Below are 27,681 nucleotides of genomic sequence, written 5' to 3' on the forward strand. Positions count from 1 at the left end.
AACTGCCCCTGCCCATGCTACTTTTATTAGCTCCAGCTCCTACTTTGATGATTGACGCATCCTGGGATCATAAAATATTACAGTATGAAAAGGCTGGGTACAGGGGTAGGAAGGGATTAACATTTTCAAAAAAACAACACAATGAAGAATATATTAAGTGTGATGAAGGTGTTTCTAAAAGGAGCAAGTAAATACCTAAGCCTCACACAGAAGGTCTCCTTAATTGCTTGTGTGCTTGGGTTAATGGAATATGGAGGGAGTTTCTTTGCTTGTCACCTAATCAGTGGGTGCTTGGGGACCATGTCAGGTTCCAAAAGAACTTGATGATGACAGGAATTTTTAGGGCTCTGGATCACATTCTGTTTTCATCATCATTCTTATAGCAGTGATTGTGTTTTCATCATCATTCTTATCGCAGTGATCAAAATGCCAGCACCTACTTCCCGTTCCATTGTGTTGGCAAATATCCCTTGAAAACATGCATTGGCACTTATTGAGTGCCCTATTACCTGTCGCACTTGACAGCCCAAGCTTTATGTCATTGGAGAAGCCACCTCTGGGTTCAATTAACGCTTGGACTGCAGGCACAGCAAAACCAAGAGATGCTCCTTCAGGTCTAAGCATTTGCTCATTAAAGTTGCAGAAATTGAGTTTCAGTAATTACATTTGTAGAATACTAATTAAATTTTGTGGAAGGTTTTCAATCCCCACCTTTACAGTAGAAATGAGTAGAAATAACATGGGAACCACAACTCCACAGCAGTTTTAACATTTGTGATATTTTTTTGCTATAAAAGTGTTTTTTTTACTGAAAAGTAGGGGCCGACACGTTAGAAGTATATAAACAGTTGCCTAACATTTACTTCATCTGTATGTGTGTTTTATTTTGACATCATTATGCCAAATATATAAGATATATTTCATTGGTCACAGATTTAATATAAGATACAGTTATTCTATACTGGTACTGGCTCCATACTTACTATGGAAATCGAGTGCCAAGGTTAAGCCTTGGATATTAGTGAAAAAAGTATTTCCTTTCACGTAATAAATCAAGACGAATTACTAAAAGAATGATTGATTTGCTCTGTGGCTGGACTCTCCTCTGGGTTACACATGGTATCTACGTATCACACACATCCTTTTGTTGTCATTCTCCAGGGCCCTCTTTCTTTCTAGTGATCCACCGGATAAATGGGGACAGTTAAAAAAATGACTTCTATCTGTAAGAGCTGTATTGGTTATTAATATCCCCTTGTAATACTGAGAGTGCCATTTCCATGACAAACACAAATGTGAATAAATATCTCAGTACCAATGGTGACCTGCAAGTTTAATGACTGTCTCTTTTTCATCTTTATAATAAATCAAGGGCCAGTGACTTATTAGTTCGCCTTTGTCTTTGTTTTGTACAGTGGAGCTTTTACCATACCTTGCCTGCATAGTCCTCTCTGGAGGTAACAGTTATAACACGGAATACATGGGGTTCTTCTGTTAAGTTTCACCTCATATATAGAGGTATCAAGTCATGAGTGGCCTGTGATGGTGTTCTTGTTCAGTAACATAGGGAGATAACTGGATTTCTGTAGGCCGCCATGATCAGAAGTACTCCATGTTGCAGTTGGTTCCGCTTTGAAACACATTCACTGGTGTAGAGTAAAGGAAGTGAGCTGTGGTGCTATCACGCAATGGGCTATAAAACCAATTGAAGCAAGTGCCTACAACTCCAGTGTAAAAGTATCTACGAGGTGATGATGTTCCTGATGCAGTTGTGGGTAATATGTCAAAATGTTGTTATCTCTGTATTTTAGTCTTTATATATAAATAGGCTGCGTCTATCGACAAAGGTTGCCGTGGGAACCCTGGAACCTCCTTTTAAGGGTTCCGCCGTGTCAATAGGCACATTTGGGCACAATAATATGGGACTGACACAATGGCGCAGAGCCCAACTATGTTCTACTATGGAAGCAGTGACTGATACAAAGCATCACAGACACTGGACTTGAGTTAGCCGAGGCACATGCATCTGGAAAATGTTCATTAAGTATTTACAAGCGACGCAAATCAGCTAATGAGCTCGAGCCTGTGACACTGTGACCATTATCTGTGAGTTATCCTAAACAGGCAGATACATTTGGGGTCTTTGTTTTGTTCCAATATTATCAGTGTCATCTGGTGAAATAAGGGTGAAGGAAACTGTAGTGCTGAGTCGTAAGCCAGTAATAATGTTGCAGCAAGATAAGGAGGCCCTAATCTCAGGCATTGAATCAGTATTGATTTTATAAATAATTGGTAATAATCTTGATTTGTGAGCAGCCGTGCTCTTTAATAATAATAACAATCTTGTTATTGTCCACCTTAGGGGGGTCAAAGGGATTGCTACAAGGGGAGTAGCCATAGAGACAGCGGGCCCAGTGGGGGAATAAGTGCTGCAAGGCTTGGGACTTGGGGTTTTCCAGATAAGGGATCTTTCCGTAATTTGGATCTCCAAATAAAATTATATGTTAAATAAACCAATAGGATTATTTTGCCACCAGAATGGATTCACACAGATCGAATACATCTACCATGTACATCCTGGGAAGGGATATTTGTGTTTTTAAAATGTTCTCATTCACACTAGCCTAGGGCTACAGAAGGATAAAACTAAATATATATGTAACACTAAAAATGGAATCTGCATTTCTTAATGTCAACGTGGGTTACAGTTGGCAGCACTTTAATATTGATGTGCTGAGTTGCATTCTTCCATCGTTCCTCCCACAATTTTGATTTTAACTTTTGTGTTGTATAGACTTCATTTCTTATGTAAACCTTTTCTAAGTTGATTAATTTATGGTCTTTACACAGTAATTGATTATGGGTGCATTTCATTTGTTAAGACTTGCAACGTGGGCTTGCATATGAATTGCTTTTAATTATCTGACATATTAATGTATAAAAATTATTGTGTTTTGGACTATAAAACTGGAAAATCTGGTTATAACAATCATGCGCCTGAGATCTTTTTTTCAAGAGGAAAGCATAATCAAATACAATTTCCCTACACTTTTTTTTTCTGCCCCATGTACCTCCATAATTAACCCCGTAAACATTATGGCTTGCGCTGGGATTAAAATGAAGCTAGAGATCAACTGACAAAAGAGAATCTGTTTAGGTCCGGCTGAAAGTTTGTGGAGCCCTGATCAGGGTCCGACTTGGCCGGTGGGACACCGGAAAAAAAACTAGTGGGCACTGGTTCTCATGGGCCCGCCGACCCATACCTAATCCCTGCCAACCCTTCCCCATCCCTCCCCCTCCTCTCAAGCAACAGAACCAATACTTGGTGCACTTTTTAGCAAATAGCACCAACCCATGGTACATTAGCTGGGGTTGGGGTAAACAATTATATTCACTGGTGGAAGGGGCAAGAGAACGACATTCCCTACATCACTACAACTGTGAGGACCACCTTTGCAATGTGTTGATAAAACTACACAAGCCTCATAGATCAATCTTTTTCTGTACAGAACTGAGAACAAATAAGGAGATATTCTAAAGAAACCTCTATGTTCTTTTAAATAAAACCAATTGCGCAGTAGCTTTCCTTGAGCTCCTCTCTGTTAAGTGCAACCATCTGGCGGCACCCAGAGGGCTTTTAGCATCCTGCAGATTGCATGAGAACACGCATTTCACTGTCATAAAAAGGAAAAGGTAAAACCTAAGGCAGAGATTCAAGGTAAATAAGGTTTTTTTTTATTTCTTTATTTTTAGACAGGTTTTTACAGCATATTGTAAAGACTGACAAGTTCTCAACATGATATAAGAAGAATTGGCATAGTCTTGTATGTCTCACTTATTTTAACCATATTTCATACAATGGGGGAAGCACCCCTAAACAATAATCATGTTTCATTTCCATAACATTATAGCAGTCTGTACCATAAGAAATTCAAATCACATCACAATTAACTATGTATAACAATAGGTAAAGTAATATATGAACATAGGAAAAAGTAACTAAACATAAGGAGACCTATCAGTTTGTCATTGTCACCATTATAAAAACACTGTTGCTCTATGGATCAACACTACTGTCAAACTGGAAGAAGGTGGGTGGGTTAAAGTTCAGTTTAACCTGTAGGTTATCCAGGGCCATATTTTTAGGAATATATCTGTCATTACTAAGACTGGTCAGTTTCTCATTTATGAAAATCCAGTCAATATTGTTTTTGAATAAGGAAATGTTTATAGACAGAGATTTCAAAGATTTTGCAACAGTCTGCCTTGCTGCCAGAAATATATGGTTTAATAATAATTGTTTTACTTAAGGGACCTTTTTGATGGGGCTCCCATCAGTGCTTCATACAGGGCTTTTCTTAGATTCACCTGTAAGACTGACTATATCAGGTTGTATACCCTTATCCAAAATTCTGTGTGTGCAGGCCCCCCTGTCTCGGATGGATTCTGTTTGCCTTAGTTACGTCAACTGTGGCCTTGAAGACAGAACCACCTATTTGGAAAAGAGCTGCTACTTTTTTTCTGTGATGTGAACAGATATTTCTATACATGTACACTGGTAAACTGGTTAGGCCTATGCTCATACATTTCTTATGATGTATGCTACTATGTCACAAAGTTTATAAAAACTCAGTGCTGTCTTTGTTCTGTAGTTCTGACTCTTGGCTTTGTTCAGAACCCACGTATGTGTCTAACAAATCTTACCGATTTACCTCAAACGACTTTCTGAAATTTCCACAACACCCCGAAAACACCCAAAACACCTAAGTATATTTGTGCTAATCTTGCTGGTGGAAGGTACCAGCGGAAGAGTACTTTATAGCCAGCCTCCTGAAAAACTTTATTAACTGAACAACTTCTCAAGTTATCTCATATTTTAAAACAAGTCCTCCTCCGGTAGCATGGTTTCCAGCTCTATTTCCCAGGACTTAATATAGGGTATATCAGTGACCTTTACGGGGGAGATCATGTTATGGTATAAGTGTGATATAGCCTTAAGAGGTGATTTACCACTGATGCACCATTGAAATATCAAAATATGGCCAAGTAGTAGGTTCCAGATCTCTTTTTCCCAAGCTTCAGTTTTATGGGGGAGTTATTTGTAATCAGATTATGGCTCCAAATTTTTGAAGTGTATCATGTAAATTAGGTAACAGTGTATTTGGGTATGACACAACCAACATCACATCTTCAGGAAACATGCTGAGTTTGTGAGAGCCTACATTAAGAGCGTCTCTAGGTCGCACAGCAAATGTGACAATGGGCACACCTGCCATGTGTTGCAGAGGAATTAGGGGCCTACTGGTATTTTACCCATTTAAGGCATGAATGCAAGTGGAAACCTTTCGCCCGAAACTCCATTCCTGAAATGTTTGATATAGGTATGGCCAAGCCTTCCTTATATCTAGCTTAGGAAGCATAGCCAGTGTTAAAGTTCCTTTATCCCAATTTGTTAACAATATTAGCCTCCTAATGGCATCTGCTGCTTGCCTTTCTCACACAAAACCTACTTCTTCTCTGTGTATTATGGAGAGAAGACTCATGCTTAAGCAGCCTGCTAGTGTCTTTGCCAGTATCTTATTATCCAGATTTAGTACTGAGATCATTTTTGCAATCTTTAAGATCTGAATTAGGTTGAGGAATAGGTGTTATATTTGCCATAAGTGTCTGCTGAGGAGAAGTATCACCTATGATTAACTGATTAAACAGTCAGGTAGGGGGTTAGTATATGGGAGAATTTTTATAATATAGGGCTGGGAACCCACGGGGGCCTGGGGATTTTGGAAGATGTAATTGTTTTATTGCAAACTTAGCTTTGTCCCCAGTTATATCTGAGTCTTGAGTGTTTTGAGCATAGGTATACTTTTGAGAACTGAGGCATTTATAAAGTTTTTTATAAAAATTGTGAAATTCCTGGAAGATTATCAGCAATGAGCTTGAGGTCAAGCCTTCTGAGTATATTAGTTATCAGAATATAATCCAATTTACGCAACCTCCTTGGTTAATTTGAGTCGTAATAAAAACACTGTTGGGTTTACTACATTGCTTTGTGTGCCTTAGAGGTGAGGGCTGAGTCTCTTTCTGTCTTAGCCCTTTGAATTTGGTTTGTCAAATCAGATTGAGAAAGCATCAAACTATCCAGTTGTTTAGTCAGTCTCTTAATTTCTATTTTTTTTCCCTTTACAAGGTAACTGATCATGTACTGTTTAAAAAATATTCCTTAATTAAAAACTCTACCACGTGTAGAGTTTAAAAACGATTTATTCATGCACCATGCTGCACTGCCGGATCAGACTCTTGAAGCAGAGCAGCAAAAGCCAAATGAAAGACAGATCCGCAGAGAAGCATGAAAGGCATTGTGGGAATCAGAGCCTTGGCTGGAGATGAGCTGGCTCCTGCTACATTGTTTTAGGAGTCAGAACCAGCAATGCAGAGGGGACAAAGGTTTATTTGTAATTACATTTCAAATAACTTAAAAACCAGTAACATTTTTTCATTAATATGTACAGGAAAGTTGCTTAAAATTACATTTTCTTTTATTGCTCCAAAAAAACCAAAACTTTTGGGTGTAATTGATCCTTAAATCTGCACTGTTATTTTTCTGTCCTTTTAGATAATCAGCATAATAAGCAAGTCATGTCTACCTCATGCAATTTCTGATGCCCCATAACATGCATTAACCAGCAGGGACAGTTCCCCATTTACCAGTGGTGATAAATTGCTCCTGACAAATATACACTTTTTTCTGATAGGCTTTTATAAGTGGAACTTTATGCAAAGAACTGAACTGTGCATTTATTTATCTCACACAATCTGTGGGACTGGTAGTTTGAATGACTGTGTGTTATAGACTGTCAGCTAATATTTCTGCTAGTGAGTAAAACAGGCCTCACGTGTCCACATAGCTGGAGGGTTTCATAGTATTAGATGCCTGTTGCATTTTACACTTTCTATATACAGTATATCACAAAACAAAAACTGTAGTACCGTGTTAGCCAGTGTCAAAAATAATAATAATAAAAAAAAAAAAAACACAAATACAAGAGTATTGTAGAAATGATACCTATATTGGCAAACAATAAAAATACATTGCAAGCTTTCGGAGCTCTAAGCATTGCTGAAAATGTATGTGTATTTAATTTCCTCTGAGGTGTATCCCTTATGCCCACTAGGTGGAAGCACTACGCTGTTATTTTTCAGTTTCATTGCTAAGGCTTTTGCTCTTTTACTCTGCCTGATCCTAAAGGGTTACCAAAACCTCTACTCTCAGTGTATAACGTGCCAAATTGTTAGTTGTCACCATGTGTCTAGTCCACAAACTGTTGACTGAATGGATTTTGTAGCAGAAGAAAATCCTCCTTGTGAATTGTACCGGCATGAAGAAAATATGACCATTTTCAATTAGACAAAAAAACTATACTTTAAAGCGGATCTGACAGTTAAACATCGACATAACAAAATTTTGATTTGTTTTCCCCCCACTAAAATACCTTTTGGGAAGCTTTTATGCTCCATTGTCTTCCTGTGTACCCTAAAACACAAAATATCGCCATTTTAAGACCCGCACCCAACCCATCCCCATGGCTTACCATCCTGCATGCTACTTCTGCATGCACCTTAGGTTCCAAGACAGGGAAACTTTGGGAGCAGAGAAAGAGTGTACTACCCCAGTCTAACCCGTACCCAACCCAAACATGCAATGGTCGCCCAAATTTCAACCCTAACCTGCCTGACCTGAGGATAAACCTGTGGGTCCCATGAGTGCAGATCAACCTGCAAATCACTACTTCACAGAAAACCCCAGGTTACAGGTAATTTATCATCTGAACTGCAGTTTAGAGTAGTTTGTGATTATTAAATAAAAATACAGGCAAGGGACCTGTTATCCAGAATGCTCAGGGCCTGGGGTTTCCCAGATTAGGGGTCTCCATAATTTAGATCCTCATGCTTTACATTGAATAAATAAACATTAAATAAACCCAATAGGATTGTTTGCCTCCAGTAAAGATTAATAATATTTTAGTTGGGATTAAGTACAAGGTTCTTTGTGTTATTACAAAGAAAAAGAAAAATTAGTTGCTAAAAAAGGAGTCTATGGAAGAGGAGCTACCCATAATTCAGAGTTTTCTAGATACCGGATTTCCGGATCCCATACCTGTAATATCCACATACTATGGCAGATAAAACATCACTGTGCTGTCTTAATGGTCCTTTTGTTATAAAGTGCTTTGTTGTAGCCATAATTTGGAATAAAGGTAGTGCTCCTTCTGATGCTGCAGGAAGTGTCAGTAAAGGGATGATTTGCCGTTTTTTCCAGCAAAACACGAAAGCCAAGTGCAGATGAGCATTGCGGCTGCAGCGCCAGCCCCAGTACTGTAATAGGCCCAGCCGAGCTTGCAAGTTCCTACAGGGACACAGAAACAAAGGGGAATTATACATGAGATCTGCTACATTCCTACTGCAGGATTTTACAACAAAGCCAGTTTACTGGATGCCCCAGAATATCCACTCATGTGGGGACTTACACAAGTATTATAATACAATGTAAACATAACTGTGTTACAAGGATCATGCGGCTGCTTATGAGTTTATCACTTATCATAAACTGCTCTCATTCAGAAGACTTATCCTGGGACACATTTTCTCTTTGGAATGTATTGCCATGCACAATCAAACTTAAAGGGGACATATACCCTCCATAGCAATGGGCTTAAGTCCCAGCATTCTCCACCTTATAAACATAGGGTAAAGCTTGATGGGAAATAGAGTCCAGAAGCCATTGAGATGCAATAACAAAGAGGATCCTCCAATGAGAATTCAGTTAGTTTTTTTTACACTCGACTACGTTCTTAGAAGTTAAATTTGTAAATATGTATATATATATACATTGAGAAAGGCTGCGGAGGCAGCCGAAACGTTAGATGCTGATTCAATAAACACCTTTTGCTTCACCTAAGACCTGTGAGTGCGGGACATTTCCATTTGCTATATATAAATATATATGTATATTGGTATATAATGACCCTTTAAAACAGTGGTTCACCTTTTGGTTAACTTTTATTATCTTAAATAATAACCTTTATTTATCAACTGTTCAAATAGTCTTTTTATTTTTTTGATAGGCTTTTTAATTATTTGCCTTCCTCTTCTGATACCTTCTAGCTATCAAATGGGGGTCACTGACCCCAGCAACCAAAAAACTATTCTGTGAATGGTCCTCCACTATTCATATTTCTGTCTTTCTTTGAAACCACTGCCTGGTTGCAAGATGAGATTGGTCCACGCCCGCTCTCTATTTTAGATTTTCTTGTAGCATGAGCAGCATCTCTGGCAGGCCCTACGGGGGGCGAGTCCAGGCGTAGTCACATTTGAACTGAATATCAGGTCTACCTTGGGTTTCCAACAGAAGCAATAAAAGCTCATGTAGAGCAGAACTGAACAGTATTGTTTTATATTTAAAATGAAGATGAATGCAAAAAAAAGTGAGGATTCCATAGTGCTATTTAGAGTGTTGGCAAATGAACCTACAGAGAACATTGTGATTGTGAATTTGAGCGTCATAGTGCTGACCTGCGTGTTCCTGCCTCCTAACTTGATTACACATATATTTTATAAAATCTACACAATTTATCTGTCTGACAATATATAGTTAGTGACATAACTAGGTGGGAGCAGAGTCCTTATCTGTGGGTCCCATTGACAGAGGAGGCCCAGTTAAGCCCATGACCCCCCACTGCTCCTTAGAATCTTTGTTTTGGACCCCTGTGATCCTCATTACACAGTGCACCTGCTTTTACATCTGTTTTTAGTGAAGGGTGGGTTGGAGGTCAGAAGCTGAAGTTACACCACCATCTTTCTCTAAATGTGTTAAAGAAATGTTTAAATACAAATATCATCCAGTGTAATGCAAGGTAACAGGGTCAGACAAGGCCAACGGGGCCTCCGGGAAAAAACACGGTGGGCCCTGGGCCTACCACGGCCCCTGCCGACTCAGCCCACTCCCTCCATTGGTAACTATGTACACTGTTGCTCCCCCCACCTGGAACAATGTGCTCCTTCCCACCCCAATCACGGAAGGGGTGGGTGCTGGCGATTCAAGTGGGGGGCCCCCAGATGGCAGCCCTAGTGGGCCCCTGACACCTCAGTCCGACACTGGGGTGATAATTACTTTGCATCAAAGGCAGCTTTTGTGTTCATCCTTTTTCATTATTTAGATCACTATAGCATTAAAGTTGTATGAGTTATAATGAGATTTATGCTGCTAGCATTTTCATCTTGTCTTCAAAAAAAGGAACTGGTGCTGAAGTATAGAACTGGCCAGGGGGTGGGGATTGGGTATAACTGGGTAGAATGAGGCCTAATAATTAAGGGTGCCTTAATGTATTGACAATTATATTTTTGGTACATTTTTGATATTGGAGTGTTTACTGGCTATATTTTACTGTAACTGTAATCAGAGGTTTGGAGACATTACTTACCTAAATGGAACTGACTGGAGGCATTCCCACACGCTTGTTGGATCTCAGGGCTGTTCCACCCCAAGGGGTAAAGGGCACAACCCGAGCTAATGAGAAGGCCTGTGAAATCACAAAATGAATCAGGAAATGGTTCTGATTAAAAAATGTTATTACATTTAAAAGACTGCTAAACTAAGGTTAGTCAGGGGAGGGGTGACTAAAACATTTACACACCCAGTGAATATCACTTGACTTGCCCTTTAATGTTTTTCTCAGAAGATCTGAGAGAAAGTTTTGCAACTTAAAAACTAACTAATTACAATGCCTGCTCAATATGTACTAATGAAGAAATAGAAGGGTAAAAAACAGCAGTATGAACAACCACAGTGCATCAGTAGAGATCTTCATTAGGGGGAGTTCACCTTTAAGTTAGCTTTCTGTATAAAATGTCCTTTTCTGAGTAATTTTTCAGTTGTGGTCACAGACCCATCCAGCCAAAAAACTCCACTAGGCTACAAATTAATTGTTACTGTTACTTTTTATTGCTTATCTTTCTATACAGCATCTCTCCTGTTCATCTTCTCGTTGAAACCTGGTTGCTATGGTAAATTGGCCCCTAGCCACTCCTTTAATTGGGTAATAACAACCACTGGGCAGTTAAAATATCTAACATTTGATTTGTGATAACAGTTGTTTTAGCATTTGTTTCTGAAGAGTTGCAAGTTTCTTGGCGCTGATTTATTTAAACTCCATATTATTCCCTATTGGACTCATTAATATTGTCTGCTCATGTTAAAGAACTGACATCACAGCTTACACTCTACGGAATGAATGTAGGTATTCAACATAACACCACTCTCTGAGTGTCGATCAAATAATGCTTTTATCATTATAATTGTACGAGACCAGTGAAATCTAACTGCTGAGAGGTCCAGAGGAAACTTGTTATTAACCTGTTATTACCAACTAACACTATTGATTCAGGAAGGATATTGTTCACTACAATAGGCTGAAATCAACTGTGGTTTGTTCAGGGGCTTTTCTAGATCACTGTACAGAGAGCGAAGGTGGCAATTCATGGTAAGATGCACTCATCTGGCAAGTGCAAAACATTATCCAATCAACAGTACAGTTAGCTGTGTAGCTTTAAAGAAACAATAAATATTATTTCCAGAATTAGTCAGCAACTATACTCCCCAGATGCAGGGCTAGAGCTAGGGGTAGGCAGAAGAGATACCTGACTAGGGTGCAGCGGTGGGGGGGGGCACTACACAGGTGTCAGCGGGGGCTTCCGGCACCCACGGGAGGGGAGAAGTCAGGATCAAGGAGGAAGGCCGCTTCCAGCGAGTCCGAGCGAAGTACAGATGCAGGATTATCCAATAGAGAGGTCAGGTTCAGGCAAAGGTCACTTAAGGCAGGCAGCAAGGTTCAAGGTCAGGAACAGGCAAATAGACAGCAACAGTAAAGCAGATAGGAATATTAGAAACCCAGGAACACAATAGGTAAATTGAGCTATACTCGGGCATTGAACCTGGGTCTCTGGCGTTCTTTTAAGTTTGAATTTGGCGCCATAGCGCGTGACGTCATCGCGCCGGCGTCCTTGCGCCCACGTGGAGCCCTGGGCGCCGCCATCTTGGATTCGCCGCGCCGGGAGGAAGGACGCCGCCGCACGCCAGGTAGGGAGCGTCGCCGATTCATGACAGTACCCCCCCCCCACGGGGGGCCACTGGACCACTAGACCGAGGCTTCTGAGGAAATTGACCATGGAACGCCTTCACAAGACGAGGAGCATGTACATCAGAGTCTTTCTCCCAGGAGCATTCCTCAGGGCCGAATCCCTTCCATTGGACGAGGTATTGAAGTGATCCCCTGGAGAGCCTAGAATCTAGAATCTTCTCAACTTCGTACTCTTGCTGACCATCCACGAGGACGGCAGAAGGAGGGGACTGAGCAGAAGAGAAGTGATTGAGCACCACTGGTTTCAACAAGGAGACGTGGAACACGTTAGGAATCCGCATCTCTGGGGGAAGTTGTAGCCGGACTGCCACGGGATTGATCACCTCAGAGATGGAGAAGGGACCCAGGAACTTGGGACCCAGTTTCGGAGATGGTACCTTCAAGCGGATGTTCTTGGAAGAAAGCCAGACTTTTTCACCAACCTTGTATGGAGGGGAAGGCTTTCTCCGACGATCAGCGAAGGTTTTGTGTACCAGGGAACTTTTCTCCAAATTAGACTTGGTGGCAGCCCAGATAACAGACATGTGAGCCACCAGGTCATCTGCAGCGGGAACTGCGGAGAGGAGAAAATCTTGAGGGAAGGCCAAAGGATGTTGACCATACACCGACAAGAAAGGAGATCTTCCAGTGGAGGAATGACTGGCATTGTTGTGAGCGAATTCTGCCCACGGGAGTAAATCTGACCAGTCGTCTTGGCAAAGGGAAACATGGTTTCGCAGAAATTGTTCAAGAGCTTGGTTTACACGCTCTGCTGCCCCATTGGTCTGAGGGTGATAGGCCGAGGAGAACTGAAGAGATACTCCCAGAGACTTGCACAAGGAGCGCCAAAATCTGGACACAAACTGAGACCCCCTATCGGAGACAATTTCCACAGGGAAACCATGCAAACGAAAGATATGCTGTATGAAGAGTTGAGCCAGTTCTACAGCCGAGGGGAGTTTCCTCAAGGGTACGAAGTGTGCCATCTTGCTGAAGCGGTCTATCACTACCCAAATGACAGTGTTACCACAGGAGGGCGGTAACTCCACAATAAAGTCCATACCCAAATGCGTCCATGGGCGAGAGGGTACTGGCAATGGATGCAGAAGACCGCAGGGTCGAGAGTGGCTGGCTTTAGTGGTGGCACATACAGTACAAGCTGCGACAAAGTCTCGGACATCCTTGCGGATGGTCGGCCACCAAACTAGGCGTTGAAGAAGTTCAAGAGTTTTTTCAGAACCAGGGTGGCCAGCTTGTTTGGAGCTATGAGTCTGCTGGAGAATGGGAAGGCGTAACTCAGGAGGTACAAATGCCATCCCTATGGGAGTATCTGGAGGAGCGGCAGACTGGCTTAGTAATATTTGTTCAGCGAATTGGGGCAATACAGAGGCAATGATCCTGGATGGAGGAATGATAGGCTCTTGCTCTATAGGTAGACGATCCTCTGGGGAGAAACTCCGGGACAGGGCGTCTGCCTTCCGATTCTTGGTCCCAGGACGATACGTCAGGACAAAATTGAAACGGGAGAAGAAAAGCGACCACCTCGCCTGACGGGGGTTCTGTCTCTTTAGAGACTGTAGAAATTCTAGGTTCTTATGATCGGTATAGATCGTGACCGGATGAGATGCTCCCTCTAAGAGGTGTCGCCATTCCTCGAGGGCGAGTTTGACAGCCAGGAGTTCACGATTCCCAATGTCGTAATTCTGCTCGGCGGAGGAAAACTTCTTGGAGAAGTATGCACATGGATGGAGCTTACCATCTGCAGAATGTCTCTGGGAAAGAATAGCACCTGCTCCTACATCAGAGGCGTCGACTTCAATAAAGAAGGGTAGATGAGGCTCTGGGTGTCGAAGAACAGAGGCCGAAATGAAGGCATCCTTCAGGGACTGGAAGGCTTCAAGGGCCACAGGAGGCCAACAATTGGGTCTCCCTCCTTTGCGGATGAGGGAAAGGATAGGAGCAATGCGTGAAGAAAAGCCTTCAATGAACTGGCGGTAATAGTTCGCAAATCCTATAAACCTCTGGATTGCTTTAGTACTCTGGGGGAGTGGCCACTTCTGGATAGCAGATACCTTGGCAGGATCCATTTCGAAGCCCCTAGACGAGATAATGTAGCCCAGGAAGGAGATCTTTGGTACTTCAAAAGTGCATTTCTCCAACTTGGCGAAAAGAGAATTTTCTCTAAGGCGAGAAAGGGCTTCTTTGACTTGGGAGCGATGGGTCTCCAAATCTTGAGAGAAGATAAGGATGTCATCCAGGTACACGACAACAGACTTCCCCAGGAGGTCCCGAAAAATATCGTTTACGAACTCTTGGAAGACGGCTGGAGCGTTGCAGAGGCCGAAGGGCATCACGAGGTACTCGTAATGCCCATCACGGGTATTGAAAGCCGTCTTCCACTCATCGCCCTCTCGGATCCTGATGAGATTATAGGCCCCACGGAGATCCAACTTAAAGAAAATCTTGGCCCCTTTTAGTTGGTCAAAAAGTTCTGAAATAAGGGGTAAAGGGTATCTGTTCTTAACAGTTATTTTATTGAGACCCCGGTAGTCAATACAGGGGCGGAGCCCACCGTCCTTCTTTTCGACAAAAAAGAAGCCAGCTCCTGCTGGAGAGGTAGAAGGACGGATAAATCCACGCTGGAGATTCTCAGAGATATACTCCTTCATGGCAGCCGTCTCTGCAGGGGATAAGGGATAGGTCCGCCCACGGGGTGGCATGATTCCAGGAAGGAGATCAATAGGGCAGTCATACCGCCGATGCGGGGGAAGAAACTCTGCTGATTTTTTACAAAAGACATCAGAGAAGTCCCTGTAGACGGAGGGCAGAGCTGAAAGACTCGTAGAGGAGACTGTAACCCGCTGGAGTGGCTGAAGAATTAAACAATGTCTTTGGCAGTACTGACTCCAACGGGAGATTTGACCCGATGACCAGTCAATGGAGGGGTTATGGAGTCGTAGCCATGGCAACCCCAGCACAACAGGAGACGAAGGACATGGAATGATCAGGAATTACATCTTTTCCAGATGTAGTGCTCCAATCTGGACAGATAGTTCTCCGGTGGTTAAAGTGATGGTGTCCGTGGAGAGAGGTCTGTCATCGATGGCGAGGACCCGAATAGGAGGAGTCACTGGAAAGAGGGAAATGCCAACCTTTTTTGCGAATGCCAAGTCCATAAAGTTTCCTGCAGCTCCGGAATCAAGGAAGGCTGAGACTGGAATTGCCTGGGAGGGCAACCGGATCTGCACAGGAACATGAAATTGGTGAGATTGTTCCGCTGACTTAGGAACAATACTACCAGCAAAAGAAACAACAGTCTTACTTGAAGCAGGAGTATTCCCCAGCTTGACAGGGCAGGAAACCGCTAAGTGGGATTGTCCGCCGCAGTATAGACATAGGCCGGAAAGGCGTCTCCGAAGCTTCTCTTGTGCAGATAGTCGAGCCTTCCCAAGTTGCATGGGTTCCTCCGAAGGGGAAGAGGTAAACTGCGGGGAAGACGGTGGTATCATAGGGTTCTGGAAGCGCGGAGCCAGGACTGGATGAGACTTTTTACTCCGCTCTTTATCAGCCTGATGTTCCTTAAGGCGAGTGTCTACCTTAATAGCGAGAGCAATCAAATCTTCAAGGGAGTCAGGTAGATCTCTGGATACCAGGTCATCCTTCAGACGGGACGATAGGCCTTGATAGAAGACTGCCTTATAAGCCTCCTCATTCCAGGAAGTTTCCGCCATGAGGGTTCTAAAGTCTATGGCATACTCACTGGCACCGAGACTGCCCTGGCGAATTTGCAGCAGGCGTGAAGAGGCAGTAGCGACCCGACCAGGGGCATCAAAGATGGTTCTGAACATCTGTAGAAATTCCTTCACATCAAATGTCAGGGGTGACTGACTCTCCCAGAGAGAAGTTGCCCATTCCAGTGGTTTGCCCTCCAGACGAGACATAACGTAGCCCACCTTCGCTCGCTCACAGGAGAATTGGGAAGGTTGGAACTCAAACTGAATCTGGCATTGAGTCACGAATCCCCTGCAGGCCTGCGGATTGCCACTGTAGCGCGGAGGAGGAGGTATTCGTGGCTCACGAGCTGGCGGCATCGCTGGCAGGGGAACCACCACAGCAGGAGGAATTTCTGCGACAGCGGGAGTAATGGGCAAACGGGACAAAATGGAATCAAGTACTTGCCCAATTCTGACTTGCTGGGATTCATACGCCTCCATACGGGACGCCAGCCCGCGAAGGGCTCTTCCGACGTCCGGTACCGCTTCCTCGGGATCCATGGCCCGAGTATAATGTCAGCGGGGGCTTCCGGCACCCACGGGAGGGGAGAAGTCAGGATCAAGGAGGAAGGCCGCTTCCAGCGAGTCCGAGCGAAGTACAGATGCAGGATTATCCAATAGAGAGGTCAGGTTCAGGCAAAGGTCACTTAAGGCAGGCAGCAAGGTTCAAGGTCAGGAACAGGCAAATAGACAGCAACAGTAAAGCAGATAGGAATATTAGAAACCCAGGAACACAATAGGTAAATTGAGCTATACTCGGGCATTGAACCTGGGTCTCTGGCGTTCTTTTAAGTTTGAATTTGGCGCCATAGCGCGTGACGTCATCGCGCCGGCGTCCTTGCGCCCACGTGGAGCCCTGGGCGCCGCCATCTTGGATTCGCCGCGCCGGGAGGAAGGACGCCGCCGCACGCCAGGTAGGGAGCGTCGCCGATTCATGACAACAGGTACCTCTCCTGCCTACCCCTAGTCCTGGCTGTCTTGCCCCTGCCACCAAAGGTATTTTGAAACATTCCCCCTTACTAATATCTTTAACTTTGTATGCAACCCCAGTAGCTTCTGGATTAAACTTATATAGATATATAGCTGACAGAAATAAAAAATCTCATTTTGCCATAAACTCTGGCTCTGCCTCACCCCAGACTGAGTGGGACATTCTAGAGGACTATATATTTCCCATATATAGAAACTTAATAAACAGGCTCAATTAGAGATACAGGACCATGAAAATAAAACTGGTCATGCTTTCTAAAGATCTTTTCCAGCTAATCGTAATAGTGAAGGGAACTGTGTTACGCTCCCCTCTGAAATGAATAAGGTATTACTAAAATACTATGCTGACCTATACAGGACTTCCACTCCCTGTTCAGAGGACCAAAGAAGGAGTATGCAGATGCCATTCCTCTTCCCCAAATTGGGCCAGAACAGGCTCTTTTAAACACTCCTATTACTGACCTTACAGTGGCTGAATCAATCATGCTGGAAAAACTCCCGGCCCAGACGGATTACCAAGAGCCTTGTATGTCACACATATGTAGGGACCCATAGGGTTAAATGGCCTACAGGTTCAGTTCTCTTAGTTGCTGGGCAGAAGGGAATGTATCTAAGTAAGTTCATTAACATAAGTGTGCTATTGGCTAGCAGGGAGAGTGACCACTTCCTGCCTCACTTTGGTATAGTGCTGGGAAAGGAGTGGCATCTTCCTGTTTGCTTCCACCTGAGGAACAGGGTGGATGTTGCTGTGAGCCCAGGGCACGGGCCCAGTTGAAGTCGGTGAACAGGGCCCCATGAATGAGGCATTAGATAGTGGCAGGTGTAGCTCCCTTTATAGTATCACTCTAGGGGTGTAAGGCAGTTAGAGCAGATCTACATAGGACTGGCAGTTTTGGAAGTATCTCTCCCAGGCCACATTGCCTGTAGTGTAGGGATCCCAGTGAATAGGGAATCAGGATAGAGAATTCCCTGAGGGGATCCACTACAGGGTGTGTCGCAGAGGTGAAGTGAGATTTTTGCCAAATCTGTCCTTAGGAGAGTGTCAGTATGTATAACACTCTGTGGGCCTGATTCACTAAAGTGCGATAAAAATTATCGCACGCTTTTTTGCGTTAAAAAACGCAAAATAATTTGCTCGCGATTCACCATAGTATTATCGCGTGCGAAAAATCGCCATTTTCGCATGGGTTATTTCTCGCACTAGTTTTACCGCATGCGTTAATTTCCGCGCTGAAAAGAATACGATCGCATGATTCACTATAACTTTTGCGCGCTAAATATCGCATTCGGCTATGCGAAAATTAACACCTACTACAGGCAGGCGAAAAATTATACAAAAGTACAGTAAATTATTTTTTGCAATAAAATATGGACTTACAGTGTTATTTATTCAAGTCTGTGTTTCCCCTAGAGTGACGCAGCTGCCAGTTTGCAGCGAAATGTTCATTTTTAATACAGTAATTTTCTGCAAGTATTGGCGTGTATGGCTAACATGGCGTGCGTTCATTTGCGCGACTATTTATATTTGGCTACAAGTGATGAAATGTTTCGCCAGGCATGGATTCGCAGTGAATTTTTGGACGTGCGTTGAATTTTTTTGCGGCGGATTTTTTCATGCGTTTCGCTAAACAATCCGCCAATGGCAAAACGCATGAAAAAATTTGCCACGCAAAAATTCACCGCACATACAAAAATTTATACAAGCGTCAAAAAATAATAGTCACAGCAACAATTTTTTTGCCCGCACAACATGTTTGCCGTTTCGTGGATCTTTCTAAAGAGAACCAGAACACATTTGCTCATCACTAGTGGCTACTATTTATAAGCATCTACTATTTATATGATACCATTTATATGCTACCATTTAAATGTGGCTAATATTTATATACACCATTTATATGCGGCGACAATTTTTATACACTATTTCTAAGCTACCATTCATATGCGGTGACTATTCGCGGGCGTAATTTAGCACATGTACCAGCAAATACCGCATTGAAATAGTCTTCGCGAGTTAAATAACGAATGCAATATCGCGCGTAAAAAAGCGCGAGTATGCTTATATTGAATCGTGCGAAAAATTGCCAAAATTAAGCCGCGGTAAAAATTTTAGCGCACAATAAAAATAGCGCACGTTTTATCGCCCTTTAGTGAATCAGGCCCTGTATGTGGTGTTGCCTGTACCACTGGCCTCTGAAAAGCGTAACCCTGTGGATGTTCAGTAAACACTTGTTATTTTGTTGTTTGCAATAATTTATGGCGCCCTCTGTTTTCATTTTTCTGCATAGCAGCAAGAGAGGTGTAGCTGCACAACACCCTCACCTTCCTCTTCCACTTAGCGAAGGCCCATTCTATGTGAAAGAGTACAGTGTAACCCATGTTCTACTGGTACTAGTCTGGAAGGGCAGCTATTGAGCTGAAATAGAGGTTACACATACTAAACATATTACACCTTTCTTAACCAAACTGTATAATGGGGTATTAAAGTTCCATAAACTGTAAAACGGTATTTTTTCCCCTTGTTTCCAGAGCTGCAATTATCATTTGATGATATTCATTCTCGGATGCAAACCTGGGATATATAGATCCTGTGCATTACAGACAGGCTCGCACAAACACTTATTCTACCAGAGCAACTGCCTTTTAACAGGGTATTGTATTTTTCAATAATTTAATCAGTAATCAATACGTTTCCTGCTAAGTAAGTCAAGGGCACTCCCTTATCTGAGAGACGCTTAGGTCACTCATTTAACTATAAATGTACCAGAATATTTAAAGAAACAGCTATGGAGTGAGAGAAAAACATTGATTACCTAATCAAGTCATAAATACTGTATATATATATTTATATATAAACACCTCTGTGCCAAACTGTTAGCTACATGGTAAATGAAATGAACATATAACAGCAAATAAAGGAACTCACTACAGCAAGTTGAAGCTTGGAATACATAATGACTGAGCTAGGTAAAGAAGTGTTCAGTGGAGAAACTAGTGTGTGGGGCCCCCTGCAAAATCATTGAACCGAGATCTTTTCCAGGCCCCCCATCATCCCACTCTCTGCCCCCCGCCAGCCTATATCCTTCCTCCCCACTTGCTATTAGGAGAGTGGCTGGGGAAGAGGGGCTTTATAGCTATAGAGGAAGCGGATCCTATGGTCTTGACCTCCCTCCCTGTTCGCTGGCCCCCCCACAGGGTCTGCTTTCTCTATAGTTACGCTATTGCAAGTTGTTAAGTGGTTAAAAGAGTTAAGGTGAAAAGAGCCACATCTCCTTAAACTAGGAAATCACAAATTTTTTCACCTAGAAGATTTGTTGGTAAATTAAAGTTTTCAGCAGCTGTGAAAGTGTGGGGTTTTACACCCAAAAAACCTCTAGACAAAAAGGGGCAACATCATTATTATGCACTCTTTGCCTTTCACATCAACCAATCAGAACCCACCCAGCCCTCCACTGTCTATGTAAGGAGCTGACTGGGTGCCATGTTTTGAATAAATTGGCAACATGGGAGGCTTTTTTTTAATGAACAGTTGTAGCATAGTGGATAGGTGCTTCACTGCAATGTAACTTTGCATTCCCATTGACTTCAATACATTTGGCAAACTTTTAGCATTTTGAGATGTTTTTGATGACGCCAAAGGGGCCAGTTTTGCGTATCACTAGGTATGAGCATATTTTGCCATTTGCCAGGTCACTACCATGCACTCTCTCTATGTCAGCTAGTGCTTATTTCAGCTCTATTGAGAGTTTCATTTTGCTTATCAGTTGTACTGAGTGGCAGCAACAAATGCAGTCGCCTGATTAACACAATTACAGTTCTGATTTAGATCTGGGAAGCAGGGAAGTGTTTTATCCTAATCTCTGTTGCTATTACAGTATCACTGTTGGTACAGATTGCAAGCTGCAGCTTATATGATGTTATCTGTACCGGCTAGACACAGGCTTGGCTCATAAATCCATGTGAATTTATCTCCCCAGCCCTCTAAGGGCTCTGGCACACGGGGAAGATTAGTCGCCCGCGATTAACTCCCTGTTCGCGGGCGACTAATCTCCCCGAGTTGCCTAGCCCTGCCATCCCACCGGCGAACATGTAAGTCGCCGGCGGGATGGCAGACGCGGCGGCGCGATTTCGCGCAAATCGCCGAAAAAGCCTCGCGAGTCTTTTTCGGCGACTTCCGGAAATCGCCCCGCCGCGTCTGCCATCCCGCCGGCGACTTACATGTTCGCCGGTGGGATGGCAGGGCTAGGCAACTCGGGGAGATTAGTCGCCCGCGAACAGGGAGTTAATCGCGGGCGACTAATCTTCCCCGTGTGCCAGAGCCCTAAAATACTGCTCAGAACTAAAAAAAATAATGGTTTTAAACAAAATCAAACATTTAAATATAAATAACTTCCATTAATCAATGTGGACCAGCTTCAATATTAACATGGAATTGTGGGAAGATTAGTGACTGTCTGGCTTTTAGGGCTCTGGTACACGGGGAGATTAGTCGCCCGCGGCAAAACTCCCTGCTCGCGGGCGACTAATCTCCCCGAGTTGCCTTCCCTCTGCCATCCCACCGGCGAACATGTAAGTCGCCGGCGGGATGGCAGACGCGGCGGGGCGATTTCGGGAAATCGCCGAAAAAGCCTCGCGAGTCTTTTTCGGCGAAATCGCGCCGCCGCGTCTGCCATCCCGCCGGCGACTTACATGTTCGCCGGTGGGATGGCAGAGGGAAGGCAACTCGGGGAGATTAGTCGCCCGCGAGCAGGGAGTTTTGCCGCGGGCGACTAATCTCCCCGTGTACCAGAGCCCTTAGGCTAATGTCCCATGGGGAGATTTAGTCGCTGCGATTTTTAAAAAGTAAGTTCCAGCTACAAGTCGCTAGTCTTTTCCTAAAAAGAGATTACTAGAGATTTCAACAATGGAACAATTCTATTTCCCACAAATCCAGGTGTCATATTCCCCACCCACAATTATAAATTACATTCAGTGCAATGGGGAAATAGCAGTGAATTCCCACTCAGTGGGTTTTCCTTTGAGCGATTCCATTAGTTTTGAATGACAATGCTTTCTTTGTAAAATCGCTCGGAAAAGGGTCTCATAGCGATTCGGAGTGATAAGCAATTTGAAGTAGAATCATAGTAGGTACTGGAGATTTATATTCTTCTCTATGTAGAGACAAAACAAGCGAGTTGTCGCTGGAACTTGCTTTTTAAAAAGCGTGTATGGCCACCTTTAGGTTCCTATGAGATAAGGTTCTTTTCCTAACTACTTCCCCTCTGGCAAATTCTCATACACTGGGACAGATATAGAAGGTAACAAGGCATTTTGGAACGGTTAGCTGCCTGTGAAAGCAGAGACATCTCGGACGACTAACACGCTCAGTGAGACACCAGCATCTTCATCTTTAATGAAAGAAGTGGTGTTGTGTGTGAGCAGATAAAACCTAAAGGATTTACCCTCACTAATGTAAATATATGAATAAGGCAAATTCCCGCAGGGAGAGATAAGTCGCCCTCAATAAATTTTGCTACCGCAAGTGACTAATTTTTCCGAAATGCCTTTCCACCGGCAACAAAGTGAATCGCCAGTGGAAAGGCATATGCGTCACTTAATTTTTCTGAAGTCGCAAAGTTTTCTCCTGCAGACAAAGGTTCACTTTGTTGTCGGTGGAAAGGCATTTCGCAGAGATTAGTCGCTCATGGTAGCAGAGATTTATCGATTGTGACTAATCTCTCCATGGGGCATTAGCCTAATATAGGATTCAAAATGATTGTTCTCCAGAAGAAATAAAATGTAACTGCTCTCCTTACCTCCAACAAACTGCGCTGCTCCTAACAACCGTCCTGTCATTCTGGAAATTAGGTCTTTAATACAACAGCCCAAAACTGCAGCCAGGGACACCAAAAGGAGCAAGGTACAGCCAATGCTTATTACCAAGGTAGAGATCTGCCAGGATAGACTGGGAATGGCATGGAAACTGGCATATCTTCCACACTCCTCCACCATCACCACACTCTCTTCCCCAGTTTGGGTGGGATATGTGCATCTGCGGAATGAGCTGAAGGAAACCGGTTTGCCCATCTGGAAGCCAAACAGCCAGTAGGGCATAAAGAAACTTGTGCTGCACAGAGCTGCGCAGAGCATAGAAAGAAGTGCCCAGACAGCTCCAGTTTGGGTCAGACTACTTGCCATCCCTCACAGCTGATAGTAAGAGTACAATGATGCTGGCTTTCTTCGAGTGCACGAAGCAAGAGTTAGCTGTCTCAGGGAACTCGCTTATGGCTGCCACAAATTTTCCACTGCCTGTTGATAATGTTGCACAACAGTCTTTAATGTATTTCCCTCTTCTAAAATGTCATGCCTGAGACTTGGACCGAGTCTGTGGTGCTTAGAACACATCCTGAGGCATAAATGTATTTTCCCTTGGGAGGCCGGAACATGCACAGTCTTGGAGACAGGAGCTCAGCTCATCTCTCCCACACTCTCCTATAAAACACTTTTATTGCAATGTTTTCTTCCTGTCAGGGGACAGAATAAGGACACAGCAGGTTGGAACACTCTATGCACTGGAGGAAAGTGAATTTTAGCATAATTGCTGGTAGTAAAAGATATTCACATACCCCCTTCCAGCATCATTTGTAATGATAGGTAACACCTTTCCTATGTTGCATATGAGAATGAAAGGATTACATTAGTGAAATTCTGTGTTTTACACATGGTTTTGTCTAACATGTGAGAGCTTGCCAACATTCATCACACAGTCTCTGATTCCAATCAACACAAATATGCCTTGTTACAGAAGTTTTGCTCTATGTTAACCAATACACATATAGAATTGTAGGTCTAGCTTGGTAACTAATATATACTTTTCAAATTCTTTTTTTTTTCACTCTGTGCTGCTGGGCATCCATTAAGGGGCATATTTATTATGCTGTGTAAAACTAATTCGCAGAAAAAAGGGAGTAAAAAGCTGTGTAAAAGATCGCCATCTGAACTCCGGATATTACACCAGATATTACGCAGTTATTTTCCATAAGTGCCGGTGGAAGAAAAAATGCGTAAAACAATTACGACGATTTTATGCCGTTTTTACACGCGAAGCCTGGCGACGTGTGGCGAATTTTCTCACAGCATGATAAATATGCCCCTAAGTGTATATGTACATCTTTATTATTTGATGCATACCCCCAACTGTACCGCTTTTCGCGGGACAGTCCCGCTTTTTATGGTGCATCCCGCTGTCCCGGATAGTTCCATGAATGTCCCGCATTGCGGGACATTCATGGAACTAGCCAGCACAGCAGGATGGCGCTGGCTGGAGCCGGACGTTCCGGCTTCTACTGCGGCGTTGCTCGTTATGCGGCTCCTTGTACAGAGCGCAGGCCCTTTTATAAGGTTGCGCACCGTGCGTACGCGTGACGTCATTACGCACGGGGCGCAACCTTATAAAAGGGCCTGGCACCGCCGCATAAGGAGAGAAGTCGTAGAAGAAGGCAGAGCGCCTGTGGGGTACTGTGTATGGGGGGGCTACTATGTATAGGGGGCACTGTTTATGGTTGGGCTACTGTGTATGGGGGACACTGTGTATGGGGGGTACTGTGTATGGGGGGCTACTGTGTATGGGGGGGCTACTGTGTATAGGGGGCACTGTTTATGGGGGACTACTGTGTATGGGGGTACTGTGTATGAGGGGGCTACTGTGTATAGGGGCACTGTTTATGGGGGGCTACTGTATATGGGGGTAGTGTGTATGGGGGGGCTGCTGTGTATGGGGGGGCTACTGTGTATGGGGGGGCTACTGTGTATGGGGGCTACTGTGTATGGGGGGCTAGTGTGTATGGGGGGCTAGTGTGTATGGGGGGCTAGTGTGTATGGGGGGCAAAACTGGTACATAGTTAGAACTCACTTATAACTGACTGCCTTCTCTCTATATTTGTATTTTAATGTAGGACTTGCTATATTGTGTTCCTTAGGTAGTACAGTATGAGGGAATAGCATATTTGCGTCTGATCCCGCCATTTCATCTATATAAAAGGAGTATTTTTTTTAAAATGGGGTGTGGTAATTGGGGCGTGGCCACAAAAGTGGGTGTGGTCAAAAATTTGCCCAAATGTTGGGAGGTATGTTTGATGTCATAGCCAGCGGGTGGATTGATATCACATTGCTTATAGGAGTGTCAGCTGGTTCCCCCTTTAGTATTGTAGCCCAGCTGGTTTCCTTGAAAATAAGCTTATTTTCCTGCTTTATTTGGATTTCCACTGTTGATATAAGGACTGCAGCAGTATTTATAGTAATGGGAATGAAGGGACTACAGATCCCAAAAGGCAATGCTCTGGAGAGGATGTGCTCCAAAAAGGAAGAGGAAGAAGGGAGGAAGTGGATCTGAGGACCTGGGGGGTGGAGAGCTGCCAGAGATCTCTGCTAAAGGCCAGAGTATGTGTGGATGCTACATGGAAGACAGTGACAGAGATCCCCCCTGCGCAGTTTGGGAAGCTGACTGGAATCCTGCCAGCGCCATTCCTACTCACCAGCTCAGCACTGAGGGGAGACCTGCGGTCCCAAACAAGTTTCCTGTCTCACATCTCAGTAGTAAGTGTGCCACAGTACTGACATACAGGTAACTAACATATATATATCTAACTGGTGCAGCAGCAGTAACACTGGGATATCCTGTACAATATAGCTTCCTCACAGACTTTACAGGAGGAACAATCTGTGTCAGTTGTCACAGGAGATACAGACTGCACCAAGCCCCTGTGGGACTATTATTACTGATCAACACAAGTGGATTACAGTGAAAACACTACTTAGAATCACAGATAATGGTGACAGTATACATTTGAAGCTATAATAAAAAAAAGTTCAAGCATCCTGGATGTAAATTGTTGTTTAAGGGCCCCAACGCTGCCGGCTTATAGGACATTAGGGGAGCTCCCAAAAAATTTAAAGTGTTTATTTACTTTGTTGTTAGAACTTAACTGCTAGTGCGGTTTACATTTCATTGCACTGTAATTGCCATTTCTGCCTGTTCATACTTTCTGCATTTATCTGCATTTCATTTTTCTAACTCATTTTCAGCCCAGTTTCTGTGTAATAAATCTGGGTTTACTTCCTGTTTGCGTTGGTATTTACTGGGAATCTTTGGGGTGTCACCACAGTCACAACTACAGTACATCAAGCCATACCCTAGGGTGGGCTACAGTATGTATAAGTGAGCAGAGTAGCCATTCTTTTTTTGGATCACCCTCAAGAGTAGGTTGAATGTGTGTCCAGAAACTATGGGAGCTGCCACTCAGTAGTAATGGATAAACTCCTTCCTGGAGACCCACGCCCAGTCATTCCATCTGGCTTACAGCATAATAAATTTAAGAGTGAAAGGAACTATACTGCAAGCTCTTTATTAGCTTCCAAAGCAAGAGTTATAGCTATGTCATGCCACTGAGGCTCTGTGATTGTGTCATAGCAGCACCAATCACAGGGCTGATACAGTAACATGGAGCCAAGTGCTAAGAGAATTGATCATGCAAGTTTTCTTGTCAACAGTGATGTACTTTATGGCATAGCCTCCAACCATGAACTGCAGGTAAACTGACCCCTTCTATCTCACCATCCTGGTGGGATAAAAGGGGTCAGTTTCTGTGTCTGGTACTCAGGGAACCTCTTGCTACTAAAAGTTTCCTAACAAGGGTAATTCCCTGTACCATTCTGCCCCTCATGACCAAAATTGGAAATGACTATAAAATATATATATAAAGGAAACCTTACTTTAAAATATTTTCCCTAAATGATCACTATGTTCCCCCCTTCTAAAAATCCCGAATTAGAAAAAGAAAGTACTTTACCAAAATCGGTTCTTTTCCTACATACAGGGGAGTTTGCAGCCTGCACACTCATCCCTTCCCCTGAACAAGCTGCATCCTCCCCTGACCCTTCTTCATCACAACCTATGACGTGATTCCTGTGCATCATAAAAAAAATGCTTAAAACTTAAGAACTGGGACAGCGCGATCACTTAGCCTTTTTGCCGGCATAGGTCTTATAGGTGGGCCAGTAAAGGTCAGAGAAAGAATATGTGTCATAACTCATTTTACAAGGGCTAAAGCCTTGGAACCTGACCTGCAGTAAAAATAATGTGTTTAACATTAAGAAAATCCACTTTGGCTGGAGTGATGTTACAGGGGCCAAAGGCCTGAGGTTGTATACCTCAATGGAAGTGCACAGGTGAGAGCCAAGTCCAGTCCTTACTGTTGAGTAGTTATGGCATATTGTAAGGGCAGCCAGCAGTTTTGAGGAGGATTATATTAAAGGAGAAGGAAAGGCTAATAAACAGTCAATCTCAGTTCTCTCAATAGTGCCCTTAAGTCTCCCCATATTTCTCCCACTCAGATGATCAGAAGCCTCATAGGAAAAAAAAACAAAAAACGCTGAGCTCTGTAAAGAAAATTCCTATAATGCCTCGCTCCTGCACCAAGACCAAGACCAAGACTGCTATACATGCGCAGTTCGTGAGACTATGCTGATTGGCTCAGATCACACATTCCTAAGAGGGGGGAGGGAGTTATTAGCATTCTTGATGGAGGGGGGAGCAGGAGAGGGGAGAGAGCTGCGCAGACCCTGGCACAGGAAAACAAACAGACAATAAATCCTGTTTCTTTTGATAGAGAACTCAGTGCAGCATTTCTGTGAGTGTTCTGTGAGTGCTTATGGCTGTATTTACATAGAGCTTTCTGATAAAGCTTACTTAGTTTTTACCTTCTTCT

At 43.5% G+C, this 27,681-nt stretch overlaps 1 protein-coding gene across 1 annotated transcript in view; it reads right to left on the reverse strand.

The window, feature by feature from the left end:
• Positions 1–3,712: 3,712 nt before the first annotated feature.
• Positions 3,713–27,681, reverse strand: part of lhfpl1 (LHFPL tetraspan subfamily member 1) — a 66,228-nt gene continuing 42,259 nt past the window's right edge. The window contains exons 3-5 of the mRNA XM_018096945.2: positions 22,732–23,439; positions 10,479–10,577; positions 3,713–8,404 (exon numbers count right to left, since the gene is read on the reverse strand). Of these exons, the coding sequence (XP_017952434.2) occupies positions 8,286–8,404; positions 10,479–10,577; positions 22,732–23,113 (600 nt within the window). The 5' untranslated portion in view covers positions 23,114–23,439 and the 3' untranslated portion in view covers positions 3,713–8,285. The remainder of the gene's footprint in view (positions 8,405–10,478; positions 10,578–22,731; positions 23,440–27,681) is intronic.

Source organism: Xenopus tropicalis, chromosome 8, assembly GCF_000004195.4.
Source record: "Xenopus tropicalis strain Nigerian chromosome 8, UCB_Xtro_10.0, whole genome shotgun sequence".
In the NCBI taxonomy this organism is placed as follows: Eukaryota; Metazoa; Chordata; class Amphibia; order Anura; family Pipidae; genus Xenopus; species Xenopus tropicalis.